Source organism: Mauremys mutica, chromosome 15 (assembly GCF_020497125.1).
Source record: "Mauremys mutica isolate MM-2020 ecotype Southern chromosome 15, ASM2049712v1, whole genome shotgun sequence".
NCBI classification, from domain to species: Eukaryota; Metazoa; Chordata; order Testudines; family Geoemydidae; genus Mauremys; species Mauremys mutica.
The window spans coordinates 820,191-843,793 of record NC_059086.1 but is presented as its reverse complement, the minus strand read 5'-3'; the positions used below and the strand labels follow the sequence as shown (position 1 = coordinate 843,793).

At 59.9% G+C, this 23,603-nt stretch overlaps 2 protein-coding genes across 7 annotated transcripts in view; both read right to left on the bottom strand.

The window, feature by feature from the left end:
- Positions 1 to 2,591: 2,591 nt before the first annotated feature.
- On the bottom strand, positions 2,592 to 14,524 carry LOC123350211 (cdc42 effector protein 2-like). Of its 2 annotated transcripts, none has more exons than XM_044988666.1 (2): positions 14,407 to 14,524; positions 2,592 to 4,481 (listed from the first exon to the last, which is right to left on the bottom strand). In XM_044988666.1, the coding sequence occupies exons 1-2, from the start codon at positions 14,411 to 14,413 to the stop codon at positions 3,505 to 3,507; spliced, it is 984 nt and encodes a 327-aa protein (XP_044844601.1). In that variant the 5' UTR covers positions 14,414 to 14,524; the 3' UTR covers positions 2,592 to 3,504. The 2 variants fall into 2 exon arrangements, with proteins under 2 accessions (XP_044844601.1, XP_044844602.1); XM_044988667.1 differs by lacking the exon at positions 14,407 to 14,524 and adding an exon at positions 12,371 to 12,489.
- A 2,228-nt stretch (positions 14,525 to 16,752) lies between these two features.
- ZC3H4 (zinc finger CCCH-type containing 4) overlaps positions 16,753 to 23,603 on the bottom strand; it is a 29,198-nt gene continuing 22,347 nt past the window's right edge. For 3 of the 5 annotated variants that reach the window (XM_044988661.1, XM_044988664.1, XM_044988665.1), the window contains 3 exons: positions 23,185 to 23,585; positions 22,623 to 22,874; positions 16,753 to 21,618 (listed from right to left, as the gene is read on the bottom strand). In XM_044988661.1, coding sequence (XP_044844596.1) covers positions 20,114 to 21,618; positions 22,623 to 22,874; positions 23,185 to 23,585 — 2,158 coding nt within the window. In that variant the 3' untranslated portion in view covers positions 16,753 to 20,113. The remainder of the gene's footprint in view (positions 21,619 to 22,622; positions 22,875 to 23,184; positions 23,586 to 23,603) is intronic. The other 2 variants (XM_044988662.1, XM_044988663.1) reach the window with 2 other exon arrangements.

The window sequence follows — 23,603 nt, the reverse complement described above, 5'->3', positions numbered from 1 at the left end:
ACCCCACTCCCCTCCCAGGGCTGGGAGAGAACCCAGGCGTCCTGGCTCCCAGCCCCCCCCTGCTCTAACCACTAGACCCCACTGCCCTCCCAGGGCTGGGAGAGAACCCAGGCGTCCTGGCACCCAGCCCCCCGGCTCTAACCCCAAGGAAGGGGGGTTGGTTCTCCTAGGCCTCAGCCCTCCCTCATTGTTATGTTCTGGGGCCCGGCGTGACCCTGGCGAGTCCCTGCAGCCCCGCTGTGCTGTGGGGAGAGGGCTGCTGAGGCAGGTGCAGGTGGGGGGCGAGTTCCCCCCAGGGCCTGTTCCCCAAGGCGGGTCCCACGCCCGGAATCCCCAGGCACGGGGGGAGCCCAGCGGGCAGTCGAGGTGGCACCTGCCCCCTGGTGGCCAGGCCGGGTCTCTGCCAAGTCCCAGGAGTTTGAGGGGATGGGGGGGGTCTGTGGGTGCGGCTGCAGCAGGCAGGAATGGGCCATTCTGGAGCTTTGGGTCCCAGCGGGTTTGTTAAATCTCCCCAGGGTTAAACTGCGGCCTGGGTGAACCGCGCCCCCTCGGCCGCAGGGCCAACAGGCGGGAGACATAGCAGGACGTTCCACTTCAGCCCAAAGCATCCACTGGTTGGAGCAGGGGGCTGGGAGCCAGGACTCCTGGGTTCTCTCCCAGCTGTGGGAGGGGAGTGGGGTCTGGTGGTTAGAGCGGGGGGGGGGGCCTGGGAGCCAGGACTCCTGGGTTCTTGCCCAGCTCTGGGAGGGGAGTGGGATCTAGTGGTTGGAGCAGGGGGTGGGGGCTGGGAGCCAGGACTCCTGGGTTCTCTCCCAGCTCTGGGAGGGGAGTGGGGACTGGTGGTTAGAGCGGGGGGGCTGGGAGCCAGGACTCCTGGGTTCTCTCCCCAGCTCTGGGAGAGGAGTGGGGACTAGTGGTTAGAGCGGGGGGGGGCTGGGAGCCAGGACTCCTGGGTTCTCTCCCCAGCTCTGGGAGAGGAGTGGGGACTATTGGTTAAAGCGGGGGGGGGGGGGGGGGGGGGGGGAGCCAGGACTCCTGGGTTCTCTCCCCAGCTCTGGGAGAGGAGTGGGGACTAGTGGTTAGAGCGGGAGGGGGGGGGGCTGGGAGCCAGGACTCCTGGGTTCTCTCCCCAGCTGTAGAAGAGCCTGGTGCCCCTTTGGGGCTAGACCAGGCCTGGGAGTTTGGTGCCAAATGTGGCTCATGGGGCCCGATTCCCTGTCACCCAGGCCCCACTGCTGGCATCTCGCCGGGTGCCACGCCCTGCCCCTCGGCTCAGCGGTGGCATTATGCTGCGTGACTGCACAGGAGCTGTGAGGGGACCAAGGCCTGGCTCCTGACACGAAACCCTCCGCAGAGCCGGTCGGGCGCGCTCCGCGGAGCGGACAGGCAGGGTGGCCCAGTGGTTAGGGCTCCCCCCCAGGACTCGGGAGACCTGGGCCCAGTCCCGGCTCCATGGAGCTGCGTGGCCCTGCCTCACCCAGCGCTGTGAGGGCAAAGCGATGGGGGCCAGAGAGCAGGACAGAGCCCTTCCGGCACGGGGGGAGGCTGTTTTGAGCCTCGCTCAGACTGAGGGACTCTCCCCTTCCCAGGCACCCCTGGGGCTGGGGCTCTGGCCTGTTTTGCTGCTGAGGATGCAGAGCCGTGGGGCTGGGGCACAGGCGGGGGCAGAGCCCACGCCAGCCATTGCCCTGCGTCCCACCCGTTCGGGTGCAGCTGGTCGGGAGCCTGGGTCACTCGCTGGCCCTGCAGTGCCCATGGGGCCGGGCTCCATCACAGGAAGCAGGCGCCGGGGACGAAACCCTTTTATTGCTGATGCACGACTCCAGGTGGCAGGAGAGCGAGGGGTTCAGAGGCCACGGTGATGGGCGCAGGGGGGATGCGCTGCAAGGGGCTCACACGGGGAGGACGGGAGCCGTTCTCCAAGGGACAGGAGCTGCTGAAGGGCCAGAACTAGACGCAAGCCAGATGATCCCACGCGGAGCCACGTGCCAGCAAGGTGGGGCTGCAGGGAGCACCAGGTCTGTGGTTAGAGGGACAGGCATCACCAGCTGGGATTTGCCAAGGATGCTGCAGGGGCCCAGGGCAGAACCTGGGGGACCCGGCGGTGGCTGCAGGGCAGCCCCCTCCCAAGGGGGCAGGAGGGTTTGGTGCCAGATCCCCAGATGTGCTACCCCGGCCTGCTCCGTCTTTCAGCCTGGCCACCCCCGAGGGGCAGCAGCCTCTGTGGGCCGAGAGGTGGGAGCGGCCGGGTGCTGGCAGCGAACAAGCCCCAATACGGTATGAGTGAGTGTGTGTGGGTGTGCGTAGGGGTGTGAGTACAGGGGTGGGGGGGCAGGGAGTGTGAGCCTGGTGTGTGAGTGTGAGTGTGCGTGTGTGTGGGTGTGTGTAGGGGTGTGAGCCTGGTGTGTATGTGTGAGTGTGCGTGTGTGTAGGGGTGTGAGTACAGGGGTGGGGGAGGGTGTGGGGGGGCAGGGAGTGTGAGCCTGGTGTGTGAGTGTGAGTGTGCGTGTGTGTGGGTGTGTGTAGGGGTGTGAGCCTGGTGTGTATGTGTGAGTGTGCGTGTGTGTAGGGGTGTGAGTACAGGGGTGGGGGAGGGTGTGGGGGGGCAGGGAGTGTGAGCCTGGTGTGTGAGTGTGAGTGTGCGTGTGTGTTCTCCCCAGTCCCCTTCCCGGCCACCAAACCCCCCCTGTCCCTTCCCACCTCACCCCCGCGGTCCCGTCCTCGCGGCTCCGTGCACGGGGACACGGGGAAGGGCTCTGGGCAGGGGAAGCCCCTCCCTGCAGGAGCGGGGTCCGATGTAAGGGTGCAGCCGCAGTGACGGGGTGGGGGGACCTTCTTGCTGTGGAGAATCACACGGGCTCATCCTGGCCCTGGAGCGTACAGGAGCCCCCCGCCGGGGGCAGCGGCCAGCCAAGGCCCCTGGGGGAGAGCTCTGGTGGGAGTGGGGTGTTAGGGTTTAAATATGGGCTCTGTGCCCAGTGGGGCAGGACCCCGCAGCCCCGAGCTGGGTCCCGGGGGCCAGGGCAGGCCCAGCAGCAAAGCGCCAGGAGCCTCCCCACTGGCGCAACCCGTTCCATGGGGCCCGCGAGTCTCCGGCTGCCGCAGAACGAGGAGCCAGGGGTTGGGCCCACAGCTCGGCCCACATCCTGACCGGCCCAGAGCCCGGCCCGCCCGGGGGCAGAGCCGGGCAGGGGGCTCTGGAGGCCTGACACTTCCTGAAGTCCAGCTGGTGTTGCTGGCCAGGCAGAGCTGGAGGGAGCGTCCATGCGCCGTGTTCTCCTCCGCCAGGCGACGCCCGAGGCCGGTTCCAGAGCCGCGCAGGGTCAGGGGCTCAGTCCCCTCTGGGGGCCAGTCCCAGCAGGCTCCCCACAGAGCCCGGGCGGCCATGGTGCCCCTCGTGGGCCCAGGGCGGGGGCGCGGGGCAGAGCTCGGGGCGTTCGCTGAGTGGGTGGCACCCCCGCGGATGGGGGTGGGGGAGGAGCCTCCCTGGCATGGAGGACGGCTCTACACGGCCCTGGCTCCGGGCAGCTTGTACTCCTCCATGATCCGCAAGATGTCGTCCAGGATGGAGGGGCCCAGGTCCAGGTCCAGGCCCAGCAGGGACTCGGAGCGCGGGACAGAGGCCCCAGGGGAGTACGGGGGCTCCTGGGTGTCCGCGCCGGCCCGGGAGCCGTAGCCCAGGCCCCAGGGGCCCGGGAAGGAGCCCGCGGAGGAGGTGGCAGAGAAGGAGACGGAGGAGGGCAGCTGGTCGTAGTGGGAGATGGAGGAGAAGGCCAGGCCCTGGCCGCTATGGAAACCGCCCTCGCCGCAGCTGACGGACATGGAGCGCTGGCCGCTGGGCAGCTCCTCCAGGTGCAGCCGGGGCGGCTTGGGGGGCGCCTGCTCCGGGCTCGGCGCCCCGCTGAAGACGGGCAGGGAGATGGCGCTCTTGAGCAGGCTGCGGTAGCCGCTGGCGGCGGGGCCCCGGGCCGGCGCGTGGCCCACGGCCTGGGCGCTCTGCGAGGCCAGGCGCCGGCCCAGGCTGGGCAGCAGGTGGTACTTGCCCTGCAGGAAGGAGAGTTCCCCGAACATGTCGCCCTCGCCCTCCGGCCCGATGTGGGCGCTGTGCCGGAAGTCCCCCAGCGGCGGGCTGATCATGTCGCTCGACAGCACGTCCCGCAGCCGCAGCCTCCGGCCCCGCTTCGGCGTCGAGGTCTTCAGGTAGATGGGGGTCTTGGCTGGCATGGCGGGGCCCTGCTGCCTTAGGGGCTCTGAGGCCTGGCAGGTCCCCCCCCGGCCTGGCGAGTGTCCCTGGCGCCCGGCTGCGATGGTACCTTGGGAGCTAAGTCGCCCGCAGGACCGGCCCGGGACGTCCCCGTCCTCTGGGGTGTAGCAAACAGCCGCTGCCTCCCGGGCAGCACGGCAACTCAGAGTCCCGGTGTCGGGGCGATCAGCCTGGCTCTCCCCCCCCGTCAGCCGGCCGCGGGGGGCTGCATCTCCACCTGTAACAGCCAGAGCAGGGAGTGTCACGGGGGGGCCATGGCGCTGCCCCAGGGTGACCAGAGCTCCTGTTTTCAAAGGGACAGTCCTGTTTTTTGGGACTTTTTCTTATATAGGCGCCTATAACCCCCCACCCCTTCCGTTTTTTCACAGTTGCTGTCTGGTCACCCTACGCTGCCCACACGCCCCCTGGGGTCTGGGGCACCCAGCCTGGGGGGGCGGGCTGCAAACCGCACGGCAGGGAGTGCAGGGCAGGGGCTGAGGCTGGATGCCCGCAGGGACGGGCGAAGGCAGGAGGAGAGGCTGGGACTTGCAGAGCTGAGACCTGGCATTGCAGGGTCTCAGGGACAGGACTACGGCGCAGCCTCAGCCCCACTGAGAACGACACCCCCTCCCCAGGGGCCACTTCCACCCAGCCGGCCTCAAACGCTCTGGGCTCTGAATCCTCCTGTCCCCTCGGTGGGAGGGGTTAGCAGCAGCATCGTGTGTGCAAACACCCACACACATCCATGTGTGTACACACAACACCCACGTGTGCACATGCACACACATGACAGTGACGTGTGCACAACCACACGTGTGCACACATGCACACCCACACACAAGTGCACACCCAGGCCTAGCCACCACGGGCCTGCACCCATCCGGGTTCACCACACATACGTGACAGCCACGTGCATACGCACACAAAGCTCCCAGCACCATGCGTCCCCCCCACCCATCTCACCAGCCGCTCCCTGCCCTGCCTGGGAACATGCAGCACTGGCCATGGGGGGTCAGGCCCTGTTCCAGTTCTGCGGCGCGGCGCGAGGCTCCAGCTGGAGTCACCACGGGGCCAGGAGCGGACCAGGGAACGCTGGGCAGTGGGGCTGCCGGGAGAGCTGGGCTCTGCTCAGGGCTCTGACCACCCCCAGCCCCTGCTTCTGGATCCTGCTGGGCCCAAGTCTGGTCTCTGAAGGGAGCTCCCAGCCCCGGGCAGAGGCGGACGGTGAACCCCAGGCCAGGAGGACGGAGCCATGTTCTGGGGGCTGTAACCGGGGGGCTTTGCTCAGCCAAAGGCTACAGTTTGGCCCATGGCAGGGCAACTGGAGCCCCTCACCCACAGCCCAGGAACCCCAATGTTGGGGCCTTGGGCCGCCAGCGGGATCCTTCCCACGGACACCTGGACCAATCCACGGGCACCACTTCAACCTGGGTCCCACAGGGCTCCCTGGGGCAGCTTTCAACTGGGGTGTGTATGTGTGTGTGTGAGTGCACGTGTGTCCATGTGAGTGTGCCTGTGTGTGCATGAGTGTGCATGTGAGTGTGCGTACGCATGTGTGAGTGCATGTGTCCATATGAAGGTGTGTGCAAGTGTGTGCGCAGGAGTGTGCCTGTGTGTGCATGCGTGTGCACGTGTGTGTGAGTGCCTGTGTGTGTGCGCGAGTGCATGTGTGCCTGTGAGTGTGTACGCACATGTGTGTGCAAGTGTGAAGGAGTAGGAAGCACAGACTGTCTGTGCGGGGGAGGGGAGAGCCAGAGGTTTAGGTGAGTGTCAGGAATTCAACTGTGAGCTGAGCTTGGCCTGGGGGAGGGGAGGTGACACCTCTGGCCAGGGGAGACAAAGGAAAGGAGCTGAGGAAAGAGGAGGGGCCGGAGGGAATGGGCAGATGAGTGCTGGCTGGAGAACAGAGGGGAGGCAGGGAGACCGAGCTCTGATCCCCAAGGGGGGCTGTGGGGCCCCCCAAGATGGACCTATCCGGGGGATCCGGTTATCTGTGCCTGCAAGACCTGTGTTGGACTGTGTTCCTGTCGTCTAAATAAACCTTCTGCTTTACTGGCTGGCTGAGAGTCCTGATGAATCTGCAGGGAGTCCGGGGGTGCAGGACCTGACTCCCCCACACTCCGTGACAGCAAGTGCCTGTGTGAGAGAGTGTGTGTGCACACGTGGGCAAGTCGTGTGCAGCCACATCTCCCCTGGCCGCCCTGCTGCCCGGCTCCTTCCATCCTGCTCTCGCTCCGGAGCCAGTCACTAGTTTTGTTACCATCAATGGCTGCGCTGCCTCCACTTCCTGCCAGGAATGGACCCAGCGGGGCAGATTAATGGGGAGGAAACGGCCCTGCCCCCCCACCTCTGCACTGACCTCACAGGACAGCCGGGCAGCCATGAGGCACCAGCTCGTCCTCTCACTCCTGCCTAAACACCGGGGCTTGGGGCGGAGCTCAGGGCACGGAGGGCTCATGTGGGGCTGGGGTTTCAGGGACTGGCCCGGCCTGCTCCCTCCCAGCCTTTGTGCTGTAGGGCTGGAGATGGCACAGTGGGGGCTAGAGGTTAGAGCGGGGGGGGGAACGACTGGGACCCAGGACTCCTGGGTTCTCTCACTGGCTCTGGGAGGGCAGTGGGGGCTAGCAGTTAAGAGCGGTGCGGGGGGGGGCTGGGAGCCAGGACTCCTGGGTTCTCTCTGGGAGGGGAGTGGGGGCTAGTGGTTAGAGCAGGGGAGGGAACTGGGAGCCAGGACTCCTGGGTTCTCTCCCAGCTCTGGGAAGGCAATGGGGGCTAGCAGTTAAGAGCGGTGCGGGGGGGGGCTGGGAGCCAGGACTCCTGGGTTCTCTCTGGGAGGGGAGTGGGGGCTAGTGGTTAGAGCAGGGGAGGGAACTGGGAGCCAGGACTCCTGGGTTCTCTCCCAGCTCTGGGAAGGCAGTGGGGGCTAGCGGTTAGACGCTGATTGTGCCATCTAACTGGGGAGGTGACTGAGCGGCAGGAAACACCCCCGTGCGGACAGCACACTGACTCCTCGAGCTGCGACAGGCACCAGCAGAGTCGCTGATTCATTCAGCCACACGTGCTGCGCAGGGCTGCCCTTGCCCGTCCCCAGGTGAAACCGAGGCCGGACCTCGACCCTGGGGGTGGGGCTGATGGTGGGCAGATTGGAACATTTCACCAGAGGGCCCTTCCCTGAAGCCAACGACTCTGAGACCTACTGGACCTGCCTGGTGCAGGAGCTGCGTCCACATAGCCCGGCATCAGCCCTCAGCAGGGGCCCGGAGCAGGGCCTTGGTTTTCTCAGGGCCAGAGATCCCTGCGCACAAGAACCAGGCAGCATCCTGCCTCCAGCCGCGCGCGGCCAGTCCCAGCTGCTCCAAAGGAAAGTGCCAGGAACCCGGCCATGGGCAGCCACAGGCCAGCCCGGCGCTGCCTGGTGTCCTGAGCGATGGCCTGTTATGCTCCAGCCCAAGGCACCTGGAGCATCATCCCAGCAAAGCCCAGGGGTGAAAGTACCTTACAGGACTCACCGGTACTACCAGAGTCCTGAGGGGCGTGGCCTCAACCAGAAGGGGCGGGGCCTCTCAAGATTTAAAGGTCCTGGGGCACCAGCTGTGGCTGGGAGCCCCAGTGCCTTTAAATCAACCCGAGGCTCAGGGGCCAATTAAAGAGCCCGGAGCTCAGGCCGCCGTGGAGCCCCGAGCCCTTTAAATTCCCCCCGCAGCTCGGGCAGCCGGGTTCGGGTGTGGAATTAAAGGGCCTGGAGCTCCCGCCGCTGCGGGGAGCCCCGAGCCCTTTAATTCCCGGCCCCAGCCCAGCTGCCGGAGCTGCGGGGGGGGGGGGGGGGGTTAAAGGGCTCTGGGCTCCACGCAGCTGCTGCCCAGACCCCGGCCAAGATCGGGGCCCCGTCACGCCGGGCGCTGCGCAGACCCCGGCCAAGATCGGGGCCCCGTCACGCCGGGCGCTGCGCAGACCCCGGCCAAGATCGGGGCCCCGTCATGCCGGGCGCTGCGCAGACCCCAGCCGAGGTCAGGGCCCCATGGGGCCGGGCGCTGCGCAGACCCCGGCCGAGGTCAGGGCCCCATGGGGCCGGGCGCTGCGCAGACCCCGGCCGAGGTCAGGGCCCCATGGGGCCCGGCAGTGCACAGACACAGACTGTCTCTGTACTGAAGAGCTCACAACAACCCGAACACACAAGGCAGACTCGTTACCCCTGTTTCATGGACAGGGAACAAAGCCCCAGAGGGATTCCCAGATTCCGAGGCCAGAAGGTACCACTGTGACCAGCTGCTCTGACACCCCTTGACCCCAGTATAACACACGCCAGAGAACTGCCCCCGAGCTCTTAGGAAAACAGCCACCTTGATTTCCAAATGGCCAGTGCTGGAGAATCCCCCACACCCCTGGTAAGTTGCTCCAGTGGTAAATTACCCTCACTAGCAAAACTTACACCTTACTTCCGGGCTGAATTCATCTAGCTTCAAATTCCAGCCAGCGGCTGGTCCAATCTCCCTCTGCGAGCCTGATGAGCCCACCAGGAAACGGGTTCCCCTGTGGGCAGCGCCAGGCTGGGACCCAGGCACCCCTGAACCGTCCCTGTGCTCAGCTAAACAGCCGGAGCTCCCGCCGTCTGTCGCCCCCAGGAGCTTTCCAACCCGTCGGTCGTTCTCCTGGCCCCCCCAATCGACCAGCGGGCCCCAGAACCGGCCCCAGGCTCCCAGCAGCGTCGCACCAGGGCCAAACACAGGGGGAATCACCTCTGCTCCTGCGGGAGAGACCCATTCCCAGGGTCGCTGATTACTCACCATGACCCCCAAACCTTTGTCAGGGTCCCTGCTCGCCAGGCAGCATCCCCTCCCCTGTCAGAACAGGCGTCTGTTCCCAGCCATCCACCTTTGCGTTCAGACGCATTAAAACGCAGAGTTCACCTGTGCGCAGCTTGCCAGGAGATCTGCGTCGCTCTGTGCCGGTCACCCGGGCTCTGCTTGTTTCTCTCCCCTCGTTTTCGTGCCATGGGCAGTGACTTGCCCGGGAAGGGGCTGGACAGAATCCAGGTCGCCTGCCCCCCTGACAGACCCTTCACCACCCAGCCAGCCCCACGTCCCTGGCCCCCTCCTCCCTGCCTGGCCCAGCCACCAGCTGCCATGAAAAGCCCCAGGGCTCATGAGCCCCAGCCCTGAGGTTCAGGGGCCAGGGGCCAGGGGCCGGCTGGAAGCTCCCAGCCCACTGTCACTCATAACCAATATATGGGAGGGGCCACTGCCCGCCGAGACCCACCTGGCTCCCCCTCAGCCCAGCCTCCTCGGGGGGGGGATGTTCCTGGCGGAGAAGAGCCAGCGCTCGGCGCTCCCCCCCCAGCCCCGCCGGGCCAGGGCAGCGTAACACTGCGAGTGCCCCCTGCCCCCAGGGTTATAAATAAACCGCACGCCCGGGAGCGGGGCCACCTTAGCACACGGGGGGGGGGGAGCGTGGGGGGCAGAGTCCGGACTGGGGTCTAATCCTGCCCCCAGGGCAACACCCCCCACCGCGTTCTGGGCTCTGGGGCGGGAAGGGAGCAAACAGAGACGTGGGCCTGGGAATCTGCCCCTGGCAGCGTCCGGAGCTGCAGCCCCCTCCCCTGCCAGCCCCGGCCCCGGCCCAGGCCCAGGCCAGCTCCCCTGCCCTGCCCCGAGAGACGGCGCGAGAAAGGGGTTCGTGGGTGCAAGCCCAGTGGGGGGGCACAGGCCAACACCCCCAGCTCACCCCCCAACCCAACACACTAATACACCACACACCAACACACACATACACATAGCCACAAACACAAGTCACACACACAACACAACACACGCCCACAAACTCTAACACACACCAACACACAAACACACATATCCACAACCAAACCCGGCTCACACACACAACACACCACACTAATACACCACATGCCCCCCCACACCAACACACACATACACATATCCACAAACACAATTCACACACACAACACAACACACTCCCCAAAACTCTAACACACACCAACACACAAAGCCACAACCAAACCTGGCTCACACACACACACCACACCACACCACACTAATACACCACACCCTCACAAACTCTAACACACACACACTTTAATACCATCACACATGCATATTCACACACACACATCCTGACCCATCCCCATCCACCAACACACATATCCACAAACCCGACTCGCACACACACAGCGCAACATACTATTACATCACATGCCCACAAACTCTAACACAAACACACACACGCACTATTGCATATCCACAAACTAAGTCCCCGCCGTGTTAACACACAAACACAAAGATGCACTAATGTGCATGCAGAGCACACACATGCACACGCAGTGACATGCACCCACATGCAATGACACGCTCGTGCACACCCTGAGACACACACAAACGCATAAATGCACACTGACAGACATACACCCTCACACACACACACACTAACAATACACACCCTGACACACACACAAACGCACACCCACAAATGCACACTGACAGACATTCACCCTCACACCCAGACACACACACACACACACACCCCGCTCAGTGCAGAGGCGGCGGCCGGACCCGCTGCGCTCCAGCCCGGGTCGCTCCCGCTCCGGGGTCCCGCGGCCCCGCGCAGACCCGGGCTGGCCCCGTTCCGCCCCCGGCGATCCGCCGCCCCTGGCCGGACCCGCGCGGGGTCCCCTCCGGCCGAGGCCCCGCGGCACCCATGGGTGCTCGGCCTGGCGGGGTAGGGGCTAGAACCGGACTTGCCTGGTGCCGCCAGGCGCTGCCCCGGATCCGGCTGCTGGCGCGTCCTGCGCGGGGCTGGCTCCGCAGCCTGGAGCCGGGCGGGACTCGGGAGCGGAGCCGGGAGCCGGGAGCCGCAGGGCGGGGGCCGGGAACAGCCTCCGCCCCCCCGCCCGGGATCGCCAAGCCACTGACGTAACGCCCCAAGCCCGGCTTAAATCCGCGCCCAGCTGCCCCCCCAAATCCCAGGCCTGGGGCTCAGTCCCCGAGAGTGACCCAGCCTGTGTGCGCGTGCAAATACGTGCGTGTAACCGTGCAACCGGGTGTGCACAAAGCCATTGCAAACCTGCAAGTGGAAGCATGTGTGCAAACACGAGTGTGCAACACTGGCCATGGACGCACATGTAAGTGTGTGCACGCGTCTGTGCGGTCAAATGTGTGTGTGCAAACGTTGGTGCACGTGTGTGCAGATGGGAGAGGGTGCCCACGTGAGCGTGCAACGCGGGTGCAGATGAATGAGTGTGCGATGTGTGCACACTTGTGAGTGTGCAGGCATGGGTGAGTGTGCCTGATTAGCGGTTGTGGGTCATGTTTAGGCAGGCTGGGGGTGCGGGGGCTGTGAGGGGCACAGGCCGGTTCGGGAGGGAGCTGGGGGCACAGAGTGGGGAGCTGTGTCTATGGGGGGGTCACCCAGACCCATATAGCTGCGGAACGAGGGTGCGAGGGTGAGTCAGGGACCGGGACTGTCTCACACATGGATCCCCCGCCCCCGCCCCCGCCCCCATAGACGGACAGACCCTGTCAGCTAATCATGGGCTAATGAGGCAAGGTGCGTGGTCTAGTGTTGGCAGGGGCAGGGGTGGGGAGGCTGGGAACCAGGACGCCTGGGTTCTCTGCCTGGCTCTGGGAGGGGAGTGGGGTCGGGGGGGCTGGAAGCCAGGACTCCTGGGTTCTCTCCCTGGCTTTGGGAGGGGAGTGGGAACTGGGGGGGGCTGGGAGCCAGGACTCCTGGGTTCTCTCCCTGGCTCTGGGAGGGGAGCGAGGTCTGGTGGTTGGGGGCGGGCGGAGCCAGGACTCCTGGGTTCTCTCCCTGGCTCTGGGAGGGGAGTGGAGGTTAGTGGTTAGAGGGGGTGGTTGGGAGCCAGGACTCCTGGGTTCTCTCCCAGCTCTGGGAGGGGAGTGGGGGCTAGTGGTTAGAGCGGGGGTGGGTGGGAGCCAGGATTCCTGGGTTCTTTCCCTGGCTCTGGGAGGGGAGGGGAGTGGGGTCCGGTGGTTGGGGGAGGGGGTGGGAGCCAGGACTCCTGGGTTCTCTCCCTGGCTCTGGGAGGGGAGTGGGGGCTGGTGGGTGGGGGGGTCTGGGCAGCCCACAATTCTGGGTTCTCTCCCCGCTGTCACTCACTTGGTGGGCAATGATGAACATTCCTCCGCACCTCAGTTTCTCCATCTCCAGGGAGTGCTGCGCCTGCCCCACATGGGCTGGGGGGATGTGTGGGGCATGTTGCTGGGGCAGGGCAGCTCTTGGCCTTGCAGCCCCTGTGGAAGAGGCACCAAGCCCCCCGGCTCCAGCAGAGTTTGGACAGAGTGTGAGGCCCTGGCACTGGGGCGGAGGGGAGGGGCCGGGCTGTCTGGCAGAACAGGCCCTGGGCTGACCCTGGGCCCCAGCGAGCTCTGACTGGCAGTGACCTGGGGGGTGCTGAGTGGGGCTGTGTGCGTGGGGTGCCCTATGGGAGGAGCTGGGTGGGGTGCGGTGCTATGGGGCGGGGCGGGGAGAGATTTGTTCTGGGAACTGCAGGATTTTCCCCTTTGGCTCCTGCAGAGGAATCCCAGGGACGGGAAGTGCCCCACCCCCATCACCCCATGGGGGCGGGATGGGGAGGGGAAGGAGGGGGCGGTTTCCTGACAAAATAAAACAGGAAATTTCACAGGAAATTAAATTGCAACGAAACAAAAAACCCTGATCCCAGCTCCCAGCACTGGCCAGACCGGTCTCCCTGTTCCATTCAATCCCCCCGCCCCAGCTCTGCCGGTGCCCCTCACTCCCCATCTGCAGCCCCTGCCAGCCCGGCCCTGCCCCCCAGCTCTGCCGGTGCCCCTCAGTCCTGACCCACAGCCCCTGCCAGCCTAGCCCTGCCGGTGCCCCTCACTCCCAACCCTCAGCCCCTGCCCCCCCAGCTCTGCCGGTGCCCCTCACTCCCAACCCTCAGCCCCTGCTAGCCCAGCTCTGCCGGTGCCCCTCACTCCCAACCCTCAGCCCCTGCTAGCCCAGCCAGCTCTGCCGGTGCCCCTCACTCCCAACCCTCAGCCCCTGCTAGCCCAGCTCTGCCGGTGCCCCTCACTCCTGACCCGCAGCCCCTGCTAGCCCAGCCCTGCCAGTGCCCCCCACACCCATAGCTGCCCACGTTCCAATCTCAGCTGGCTGCAAAGAGCGTTTATGATTCCCAGCAGCTCTCGCTGCCCCCTGCCATGAGCCCTGTAGAGTCATGGGGGTCCACTCCACACGTGGCCTGCACTGCTGCCCTGCGCGATGCTTGATGCCCAGCCAGGGTGGGCACCTCCCCACAGCACACAGCAGCCCTGCTCACTATGGAGCGATGCCGTTGGCTCAGATCGCTGTCTCAAGCCGCTTCCCCCAGCCGAGCCTTTGACTCCAACCCCACACACCAAACAGCACGATCCAGGCCCCTGAAATCACAGGACTGGCTTGAATCGTAACCAGCACTGGCACCTGCCTCTTTGCCTCCTGGTGACCATTGGGGGTCCCCTTTCCCGGCTTCTCTCCCCAACCAGCAGGGACAGAAACAAGCCCTGTCCAGTTAAAACCAAGATTCTTGCCTCATCCCAGGACTCCAGGAGCTGGGGCTTTCACAAAACTCCAAACACGGTGAGAGTTGGCAGCGCCGCGGAGCGAGTAGTTACTAGATCCCAGCCTGTGGGGAGCTGCACTGCAGCGGCGGCTGTTCAGCATCCTGATCCCAGCTCGGGGACAGTGCGGGGCATGAGGGGTGGCCTGGAGCCCTTCTATTCCCAGGGCAACACCCGCAGAAGTGACAAACACCCTCTGCATCCCACGTCCCCGCTGGCCCCCTCCCCAGTCCAGGGGAAGGACACATCAGTCTCCAGCCTGAGCCAGGGCGCCCCCCACGCACACCTGCCCCAAGCGCTGCTCCCACCCCAATCTGCCCTGGAGTCCTGGGTCATGCTGGCATGGGCATGGTCACGACGGCTGAGTGGACAGGGACTGAGCCATGTGCTGGGGTGATTCAGAGGGCACTGGGGCCAGGGCCGCGTCCCCCAGCAGCCTGGGCCTCCAGCGCTCCCTGGCCGTTGTGGGCTTGCACATCCTGGCTGCAGAATGGCATGTTCCCAGCCTCCCCTGCAGTTAGAAAGATGGTTCTGGGCTCGTCCTGGCCTCGTCCGCCCAGTGCTGCCCCTCACCTGCCATTCCCACGCGGCTGAGCCCAGGACGAAGGGCCGTGGGGCCCCGGTGAGATTACCCAGCGCTAGCTGCCGAGGCACTAATCCACCACAGGTCTGCAGCTTCATTAGGTCCCTGACCCATTTCCTCTGTAAGAGGATGAGCGTCTATAGATAGCAGCCCCTCCGGCGGGGGCTGCGTCAGCTCCCCCATGGGTCGATTAGTCTAATGAGGTCGCCCACAAAGACCCTGATCCCAGCACACCAGGCGCCTGGCCAGAGTGAGATTAATTTCCCAGCGGGAGGGCAGACAACAGCCATCTCCAGTGCAGATTGCGGATCGACCCGGGACATTCAGGGTGGGGGGGTCAGAGCACGGGGTGGCAGCCCCGTGCTCTGAGCTCCAGGGCCCCCGTGTGCTGGTCTGTTACATCATCGTCCCTGTGCAGCGACCTCACCAGGCAGGAGCGTCTATGCAGCAAAGGGCTCCGTGACCTCGGGGGAGCGCAACCCGGCTGGATCAGACCCCGTCCATGCCCTGCACCCTAATGCACGAGTGGTCCTGCAAATCCCCCCTACGCGGGGCACTGACCCAGGCCTGATGGGCCAAGCTTGCCAGGATTCGGGCAAAACAGCCCTTTGCTTGATCTTACCCCATCTCCCCCGGCTGCATTAGGCGCTGAGCACTCGGGCAGATGCCATCGAACGAAGGCAAGTGAGGTGGGCCAGGTATGAGGTCGGTGTAACTGCATCACTCACGGTACGAACAATCCACCCCGCTGAGCGATGCTGTTAACCTGACCCAGCCCCTGACCCGGTGCAGACAGCACTAGGCAACGGGAGAAGTCCCCTGCTGACCCGGCTACCCCTCGGGGAGGCGGATTAGCCATGCGACGGGAGCAGGCCTAGGCAGTGTCTCCACTGAAGCAGTGCAGCTGTGGGGTTTGAAGCGTAGATGAGCCGTGACAGGCACAAAGCCCCGTGCAGCTCCACTTCTCCGCAGGCCCGGGCCCCTGTTGCTACCAGCCAGGCGTGTGCGTGTCAGGGAGCTCCCGGCCCCTCTCCCACCCATGTCTAGGAGTAACTTGGGGCACATCTACACTGGAAATGCTGGGGCACCGCCATAGCGCCTCAGCATGACGCTGCCTACGCGCCCCATGAGCTGTTCTCACGCCCCCGGCCCTGCCGCTGCCTGCACCATCTGGGACCCCCATTCTGGCCGCTGTGGGTCGGATCCCGCTCGGCTATGGGGACGTTAAAGCCCCAAGCGTCGGCTGGGCGGTGGTAGGGAAGTGTTATGGCACCACCTAGAGGGAGCTGGGGTTAAAAGCAACAGGCAGACACCTCTCTGGGCGTCCCACACCTTGCAGCTAAAGGTGGGTGTAAAAGGTTTCTGGGGTCTGATTTCCTATTAGCTGAGACAAGATGGGACCAACTTCTGACGGCGAGAGACAAGCTTTGGGGCTTACACCGATCTCTTCCTCAGATCTGGGAAACGTCCTGTGTCACAGCTCAGTTCCTCCTAGCTAGGCTGTTGCCAGCCCTAACGAGGAGAGGCGTGTTTCACTCTCCAGCGGCAGTGATTAGCTCGCCTGCCAGCTCAGGAGAAATCCCACTTCCCTGCGCAAGGCTCCTGGGCCCTGTTCTCTGCTTCTCTACATCTAGCGGGATTTTCAAGTGAAAGGAGTCTGAAGGCACCGGCAGCTTTCGTGGGCACCCTCCACGGAGGAGATCCACAACTCTGCCTGAAGAATTCAAAGATGCTAATGACCATCAGGGCCCATCTAACCCTGCTGGAGGGGCCAGTGAAGGGCCACTCCCTACAGTCCATTCCCCATCCCTGGTGCGGCAATTCCCCAATAACGTGGAGATGATGCTCAGTGGGAGGGGTGTGAAAAAGTGCCCGGTTGAGAGGTGCTCAGGGCAGAGACATACACGTGCTTGGACAGACAGCAGAGCCGCCTCCTCCTAACAACTCTTTCCTGAGAACACGCTCCATCCCTTTAACCCTGCGGTTATTTGTGTGCCGTCAGCACTCCGATATTCACACCCAGGATTACTGCTGTTCTCTAAACAATGTTACACGCCTGAGTAGGACTGGGTTACAAATAGAGTGGGAACACGTCTACAAAGCGTGTCCCCCCCCCAACTGTTAAACACAGAAACAGCGAGCCGGGTTTAAATTCTCTCCCTCGTTCTTCACTCCGTGGAACAGTCCTGCCCAAGAGTGTTGCAATGAGACGAGACGGGATTTTTTAACTCCCCCGTGAAAACGAAGGCTATAATTTGTTAAGGGCTATCAGGCAGGACTGCTAAAACACACACAACTGTAGTTAACCCACGCTTGAGCCAAATGAACCACAAACCTTTAAAATAACTGCATCCTTTAATGGCAGTAATACAATGATAGAGGATTAAAGAGCTCACAGGAGAAATATAGATGACATTTCTGGAAGACAAATGTGCAATAAAAAAAGGAAAAAACCACAAAGCCATGCAATGAAACAGTCATTGTAAAAATACCAATACAGTATATACATATTTGCATCAACAACTTCAATTCTGAAATAGTATTTACAGTTTATTACAATCTCAGTTAGAGCATTATTATTTTTCTCTTAAAGCTCTGGCAGATGGAAAAATATTAATGGATTAAAGACTGGTGATGTTTTATGTTATGGTGAATCTATTCCAAAGTAGAGCATCATCACTTTTCATATTCTGGACAGAGTTCAATCTGTTTTTTTTATTTCTGTTACAAATCTTTAGGGTTATGGTACAAATGCCACTGATTTTACATCCTTCTCCCTAAAAGCAATCTCACATGGCGGAACACGACACAAATGATTTATTTCACTTCTCTCTTTTTTGTTAGTGATACCAGCCAAACTCCAAAGCCAGGAGTTCGTATGTCCCACTTCACTGCAGGTCGAGAGCTGAGGCTACACCAAGAGAAGGCATGAGGTGAACCACTTCAGCAGTGCGCCAACTAGTACACACACACAGGCCAGACTAATTCACTGAAAACTAGCACACAATTTCAGGGAGAGATGCAAGCAGAAATTCGAATAGATTCGATCTCCATTGGACATCCACTTATCGAAGAGATCAGCACAATCCATTGGCATCTGAGTTTTCTGGACTCCAGCTGGGTTGAGAGACATCGTTTCGAGTAAGTTTGATATAACCTTTTGCCTCAAATTAAAGCGGGGTGCAGGAAGAAGTAAAACAAATAGCATCCAAAGGGAAGACGACAAGTAATTAACACCAAACAAACATAACAAAACTTCAGAGTCCAGACTGGGTTTTTGTAATTGAAGAGAGTTATTTTGGCATTATTAATACTAATCTCACATGCACCATTAGCTGTAGAACTTTTTCAAAACAAATTATAACGCTTACAGCAAAACTGAATGGGTTTTTAAGCAGCTGTCCCACTGTTGGGACAATTCATCCTAAACCAGATTTGATGACGGCAGCCAGCGTACTGAGAAATGTTTTTCCTCTCACACTGCTCCTCATGCAAACAAACACCAGCCCAATGACGAGCCACTGTGACATGATGCAATGGATGAATTCTCAAGGCAGAGAGGTACAGCCCCTGGGGATATATTTTGCAATAAAACAGGAACCTCTCTTCTGGTGAAGGTGGGTCAGCTGGGATACCCTGGCACCAGATCCCCCTCTAAGCTGGTGTAGCACTCCCTGGTGCGAGGCTCTGGGGAAGGAGAGTTACGACGCGCACACTGTGCCTTTAAAACACTCACCATCACCAAATATTTGGGGTCTCTGACAAAAGTTCTGGCTTGTGCCTCAGTCAGAAGAAAGCGCTATACTCAGTTCACACTCCATAGACATTTTCCTGATAGTACCACAGACACTGACCTGGCTGAAAGTGTAAAGAAGAACACATCTGGCTCAGCCATGTTTATAAAACTGTGTTTAAAATATTTAACTTTGTTTCCATTATTTCACAGGAATTGATACTGCATTTTGGTCATGTACATTGTACAGATCCATGTCTCAACATATGGCTAAAAGGGTGCAGGCATTTTAGCTTTTCCTTGGTGCAGTTTATGCTTTAAAGACACTTTGCATAAAATGTCTTCATCTTCCAATACTTGTGAGCATGTTTGCTACAGGCTTTGCCAGCCAAATACTTGTGAGTGTGAGGTACTACCAGTATTCACGTGACAAACGGCGGAATCCAGTTAGCTCCACAGCGATACCACTATCGAAATACCAAGCAGAAGGGGATAGGACACACCTTGACATCGAGTAACCAGAGGCTACCAAGGCGAGCATGGGAAGGAGGAAAAAAAAAAGTATTAGTACAAAGATCTGGCACATTCGAGACAAGTGCGGGGCTGAGGGTTGATCAGGGAACTGTAAACTACAGACTTGTCTCATCTGTTGGAAAAGTTTATAAACCTGTTACCCCCGTTACCCACTGAAACAGGTTGTAGCAAGAACACTGAGCCACAGAAAGGAGTCACCCCAGATCTTCCTTCCCTCAACAACCATTTTCATAACCACAGACTCTACTGTATCCCATTCATCTTTTGAAAATCTTGATTATCTATCACTCACGTCCCTGCCCCGGTAGCTGCTTTTCCCTGCACACACTGAAAGCACAGTTCATTGTACTCAACACTTCCATCTCCACATTGCTTCTAAACACACAATGACTCAGAAAAAGTATTCAGCACCTAACATCGCTTTCCTATCTTTCCTAGAGAGCAGCCTCTCTTTGTAGTGTGGCACTATAGGACAAAACTCTGCCTCCTAAATGCACAGCATGCAGAGTTCACCCGTCCCATCTGGATGGAGATGGGTTTTACCCCTGGTGGGGTAGGGTGGGGATCATCTACTGAAAATCTTAGAGCACAGATTTGTGTTTATGGAAAAACCCTCCATATGCAAAATACATACAAGTGAAATCTGATTGAGATTAATAATTTAATTTCAATAATACAACCTTTTTTTTTTTTGGTAGACTGCACAACTTTTTGGGATGCAAATATTCCATGGCCATCCACGGAAGGTCTCGAGAATGCGAGTCCTGTTACAACCCAGCTGGGTCTTACAATCAAACAACCTCCAGGAAATGGCATAAAATATTTACTTAAAACAAAAGCAAACAAAACCCCCACAATTACAAAAATAATCCCACATGGTTATGTTTCCATGGTAATTCTGTTCACTGTACTAGAATTTTAAAAAAGACTATGATACAAATACTTCAGTTAGTTACATTTTAGAAGTGAACACATTCTACTAATCCGCATGGCTCACAGCTTTAATCTGCTAAACAACACGTATGAACCACATTTCTCTGCCATCCTTGTCCTGAATGTAGTACCGGGGAGATGATCGGCTACTGCAAAGAGAGAGGACAAAAGGGTGGCGTGACAGATCAGCCACAGCTTCCCAGGGAGATTTCAGACAATTAATTATTTTCCGAGAATGATTGCAATTGTGTTTTGAAAGAAAGCTCTAGAACAAACTATGGGGATAGTCAAACAAAATGCTGGCTATTACTGCACAAGGATACTTTGATTAGTCATTTAAAATGAATCTTTGAGACTATATGTTACAGCACGGACCAGAACCCAAATGATTTATATACATGTTATATGGCTAAAGTGAGCACTAATGGAATACAAAAAAAGTTACCAACACTGCGCGCTGTTCTTCAATACCTGGACGCAAGGTCAGTCCTGTAATACTACTGGCAGAACGGTGAAGCTGTGGGATCAAAGCCCTTAAAAACATCTTTCAGAGACCCAGCATCCTGCTGCTCACTGTCCTGGGCAGGACTGTTCCCTGCAAAGGGGCTGCCTGACCCAGGCTTTGTGGTCTGCTTAACCATGCCATAGACGGAGGGCACAGGGAGGTTATGAACCCCTGGCTGAGGTGCAGTCTCCTGGGCAGGTGTGGAGGAGGTGGCGGGGGCGGTGGAGGAGGCCTTGGAACGCGGCCTGTTATAACTATTGTATCTGTCTGTTGCAAGCTCAGCGCTTGCCTTCTCGGCCTCGGGCTGATCCAGCGCAGACCTGCGCACAAACAGAGGCTCCTTGGCCTTGTTAGCGGTCTTGCTGGCCTCTGGGCCTTTCAACGATGCAGTCCCTTCGCTGGGAGACTCTGCGGCTTTGCCACCTGAACTGGGAGTCCTGGGGTCATACAGGCTAATCCCACTGAGCACACTGCTTTGGCTACTGCCTTTGCTTAGTCCGCCAGCTGTCAGCAGCCTGGGGTCGTAGGGAGCAATGGTGGGAGCTGTCTCGCTGCTGGGCGTGGTAGCAGCTGTTGGCTGAGCTGGCTCCACAGGTTTAGCAGCTCTGGCAGCTGCTGGCTCTGCAGGTTTCTGTAACCTGGGATCGGCTGATGCTTTGCGCATCCGAGGGTCACTCGGTTTATCGCTCTGCCCAGGCCCTGGACTGCCAGACGCATTCACAGTCTTTAATATTCTTGACAACAGCTCGAAGTCAGGGATGTTGGTGCCAGAACCGGTGGCAGGCTCTGCTTGGGCTGCTGCCCCTCGTTGCCTGGGGTCAGAAAGGCCTGCATTTTGGGGCCTGTTGAGTCGTGGGTCAAGGGCAGGTAATGTCTGGAGAGCAGCTGGGACAGGAACAAATTCTTGCTTTGGGACAGGCAGTGGAATCAGATCCTCGGGGCTCCACAGGACCATTCGGGCAAAGTTTGGCTTGTTCAGGATCACGTCTTTCTTTATGTGGCTGAACTGCTGCAGTTGAGACCTGGGGTCCCGCAGAGCGTGGGCTGGCAGTGCGTCTAAGGGGATATTGACCGGTTTGTCCCTTAGTGCTCTTTCCCCTTCCTCCTCCTCAGGAACCAAGGCAGCCTTCTGACTGGCAGCAGAGCTGGAATGAGGGGCATCCGGTTTCAGGGCAGGCGTGGGAATGTGTCGTGCTAGTCTCGGGTCAGTGGGCCCTGCCTCCCCAGTGCTAGATGGACCACAAGTATCGGCATTTCGAGACAGCCTGGGGTCCCGCAGCACACGTGGATCCGCAGGCCGACTGTTCCCTGCTGGCTGGGCCTTCTGCAGGCGAGGGTCACTCACACCTGAGGATGGGCCGATACCGCCACTGATTTCTCCATGGGATGCCTGGGCGTGAGGCCTGCTTGAACTTTGCTGCCTTAGCGTTTTCAGTATGGAAGTGACGCTACTTCCACCGTCATCCTCATCACTGGAATACCAGTTGCCAGGATCACCTGGGAACAAGGAGGAGAGAGTAAGCAAATACCATAGTGTGCGCAACTACAGCTAACCGCAGGGTAACTAGTTGTTAGGGTCTGCAGCAACTGGTCTCACACTAACACGCAGCTCCCTCAACTCCTTGGCAGCTCACAGTGCTACAATGCTAGAAAGGGGGATCCACAAACACTTAGCAGGCACCCAACCTCACCAAACTACATTGGCTTTGCTGAATCTTTCAGCCAGCTGCTCTTATTTCTGTAGCGTACTCCTGCCATTCTTCCTCTCACCTATTTCTTCCTTCATGACTTTTGGCACTCGCCCCAGGCCCTCCCTACGAAGGGAGTTTCTGAATCAGTGCTTGGGAGATTTATTGGGAAAAGACCCGAGTGCATGTTCTTCAGAAACCTCCAGTGCCCCTCACTACAAGACCGAGATGGCCATCTGCAGAGCCTATCTCCCCAGCTCCCACGCGGGGCCCACGCTGGCACCAGGCGCTGAATCTCTAGAGCTCCTCTTTTTGTTTTAAGATTTGTCATTTGTAAAATAAAAGCACAAACTCCACCGCCAGCCTGAGCTGTCGAGTATGTTCCAAGAGGAGCTGGGGACGGAAGGGATGGGACGCAGAATGACATTCCCACAGGGCTGCCATTTGGAAAACAGGGAGAATGTCTGTCCCCCAAGACACCTTAGCCCTCATAGGGAAGGGCTGGGCAAAGACAGATCTGGGATAGCATTCTTGTCTCTGTCACTGAGAGACCTGCAAGCATAGGAATGTGGCAAGCACAGCATGGAAATTCAGATGTGCCAGTGCCCACAGCCCACATGCAGGGGGAAGGCAGCAACCAACTCCAGTCCACCAGAAATGGAGCCACTGGACTCTGGGAGGAAACAGGCCAAGGGCCTAAGCCAGGGTAGCAGGATAGGCTGGTGTGGAGCCCCTGGGGGATAGGGTAGCTTGTGCAGGGGCATCCTTCACGGACACATCTTTGAACAAGTCTGCTGCTGCTCTGTCACTTGCCTTCCTCATTCTCCCGCTCCTGCTTACTGCTCTCGGCCAGTCTCCGAGCCCTCTCCTCCTCTTCCTGCTGCTTTTGCTGGATCCTCAGGTACAGGGCTCTCTGGGCTGATGGCAGGAAGTCAGGGATGTTGGCTGATGGTTTGTGTAACCCTGGAGCCCCTCCTTCACACAAGGAGTCGGGTTCCAAGGACTGGTCAGGGAAAAGATGCTCTCCCAGAGGCTCGTCCATATCCTCGTAATTCCCATAGTCCTCTGCCATGGAAGGAACAGGGCGAACATTCACAATCACAGGACGCTGAAGTTATTTCTCATACAGCTGAATATAGCAGCTGACACTCAAGAAAGCAGTAAAGAGAGACTTGTGCCCATGAAACCAGCCAATGTTTTGAGTCTTGGCTGGTGCGAGTTCTGTCCGGCCACCCAGAGCAGCACGTTAAATGCTCACAGGCAGCTAAAAGAGACCAGGCCAACATCGCATGTCCAGCCCTCCCTGCACCAGACCAACTCTTGTCATTGTTGGTAAACAGAGACAACCCAGGGACAGCTAGTAAGAGGAACATACCTGGGTCACCCATCAAGCCAGGGTCCATCTCCAGGCCCTCTTGCTGTTGGTAGAAATTATCATAGAAGCTTTGTGCAGGTGGGCCAGGGGGCATCATTCCGGAGTGTGGAGAATCATCTGGGCCATATGGCATCATTGGGGGCCTGGGACCCATTGGAGGCCCAGGATTCATCCCAGGGCCCATAGGCATGTCCGGGTGCATGTCGGGGTGCATGTCCGGGTGCATGTCGGGGTGCATGTCCAGATGCATATCCGGGTGCATGTCGGGGTGCATATCCGGGTGCATGTCGGGGTGCATATCCGGGTGCATGTCAGGATGCATATCCGGGTGCATGGGTCCTGGCATAGGCCCAGGTGGTCCACCAGGCCCAGGGAAGCGGGGAGGTGGTGGAACTGGGTGCCTGGAAGAAAACAGAGGG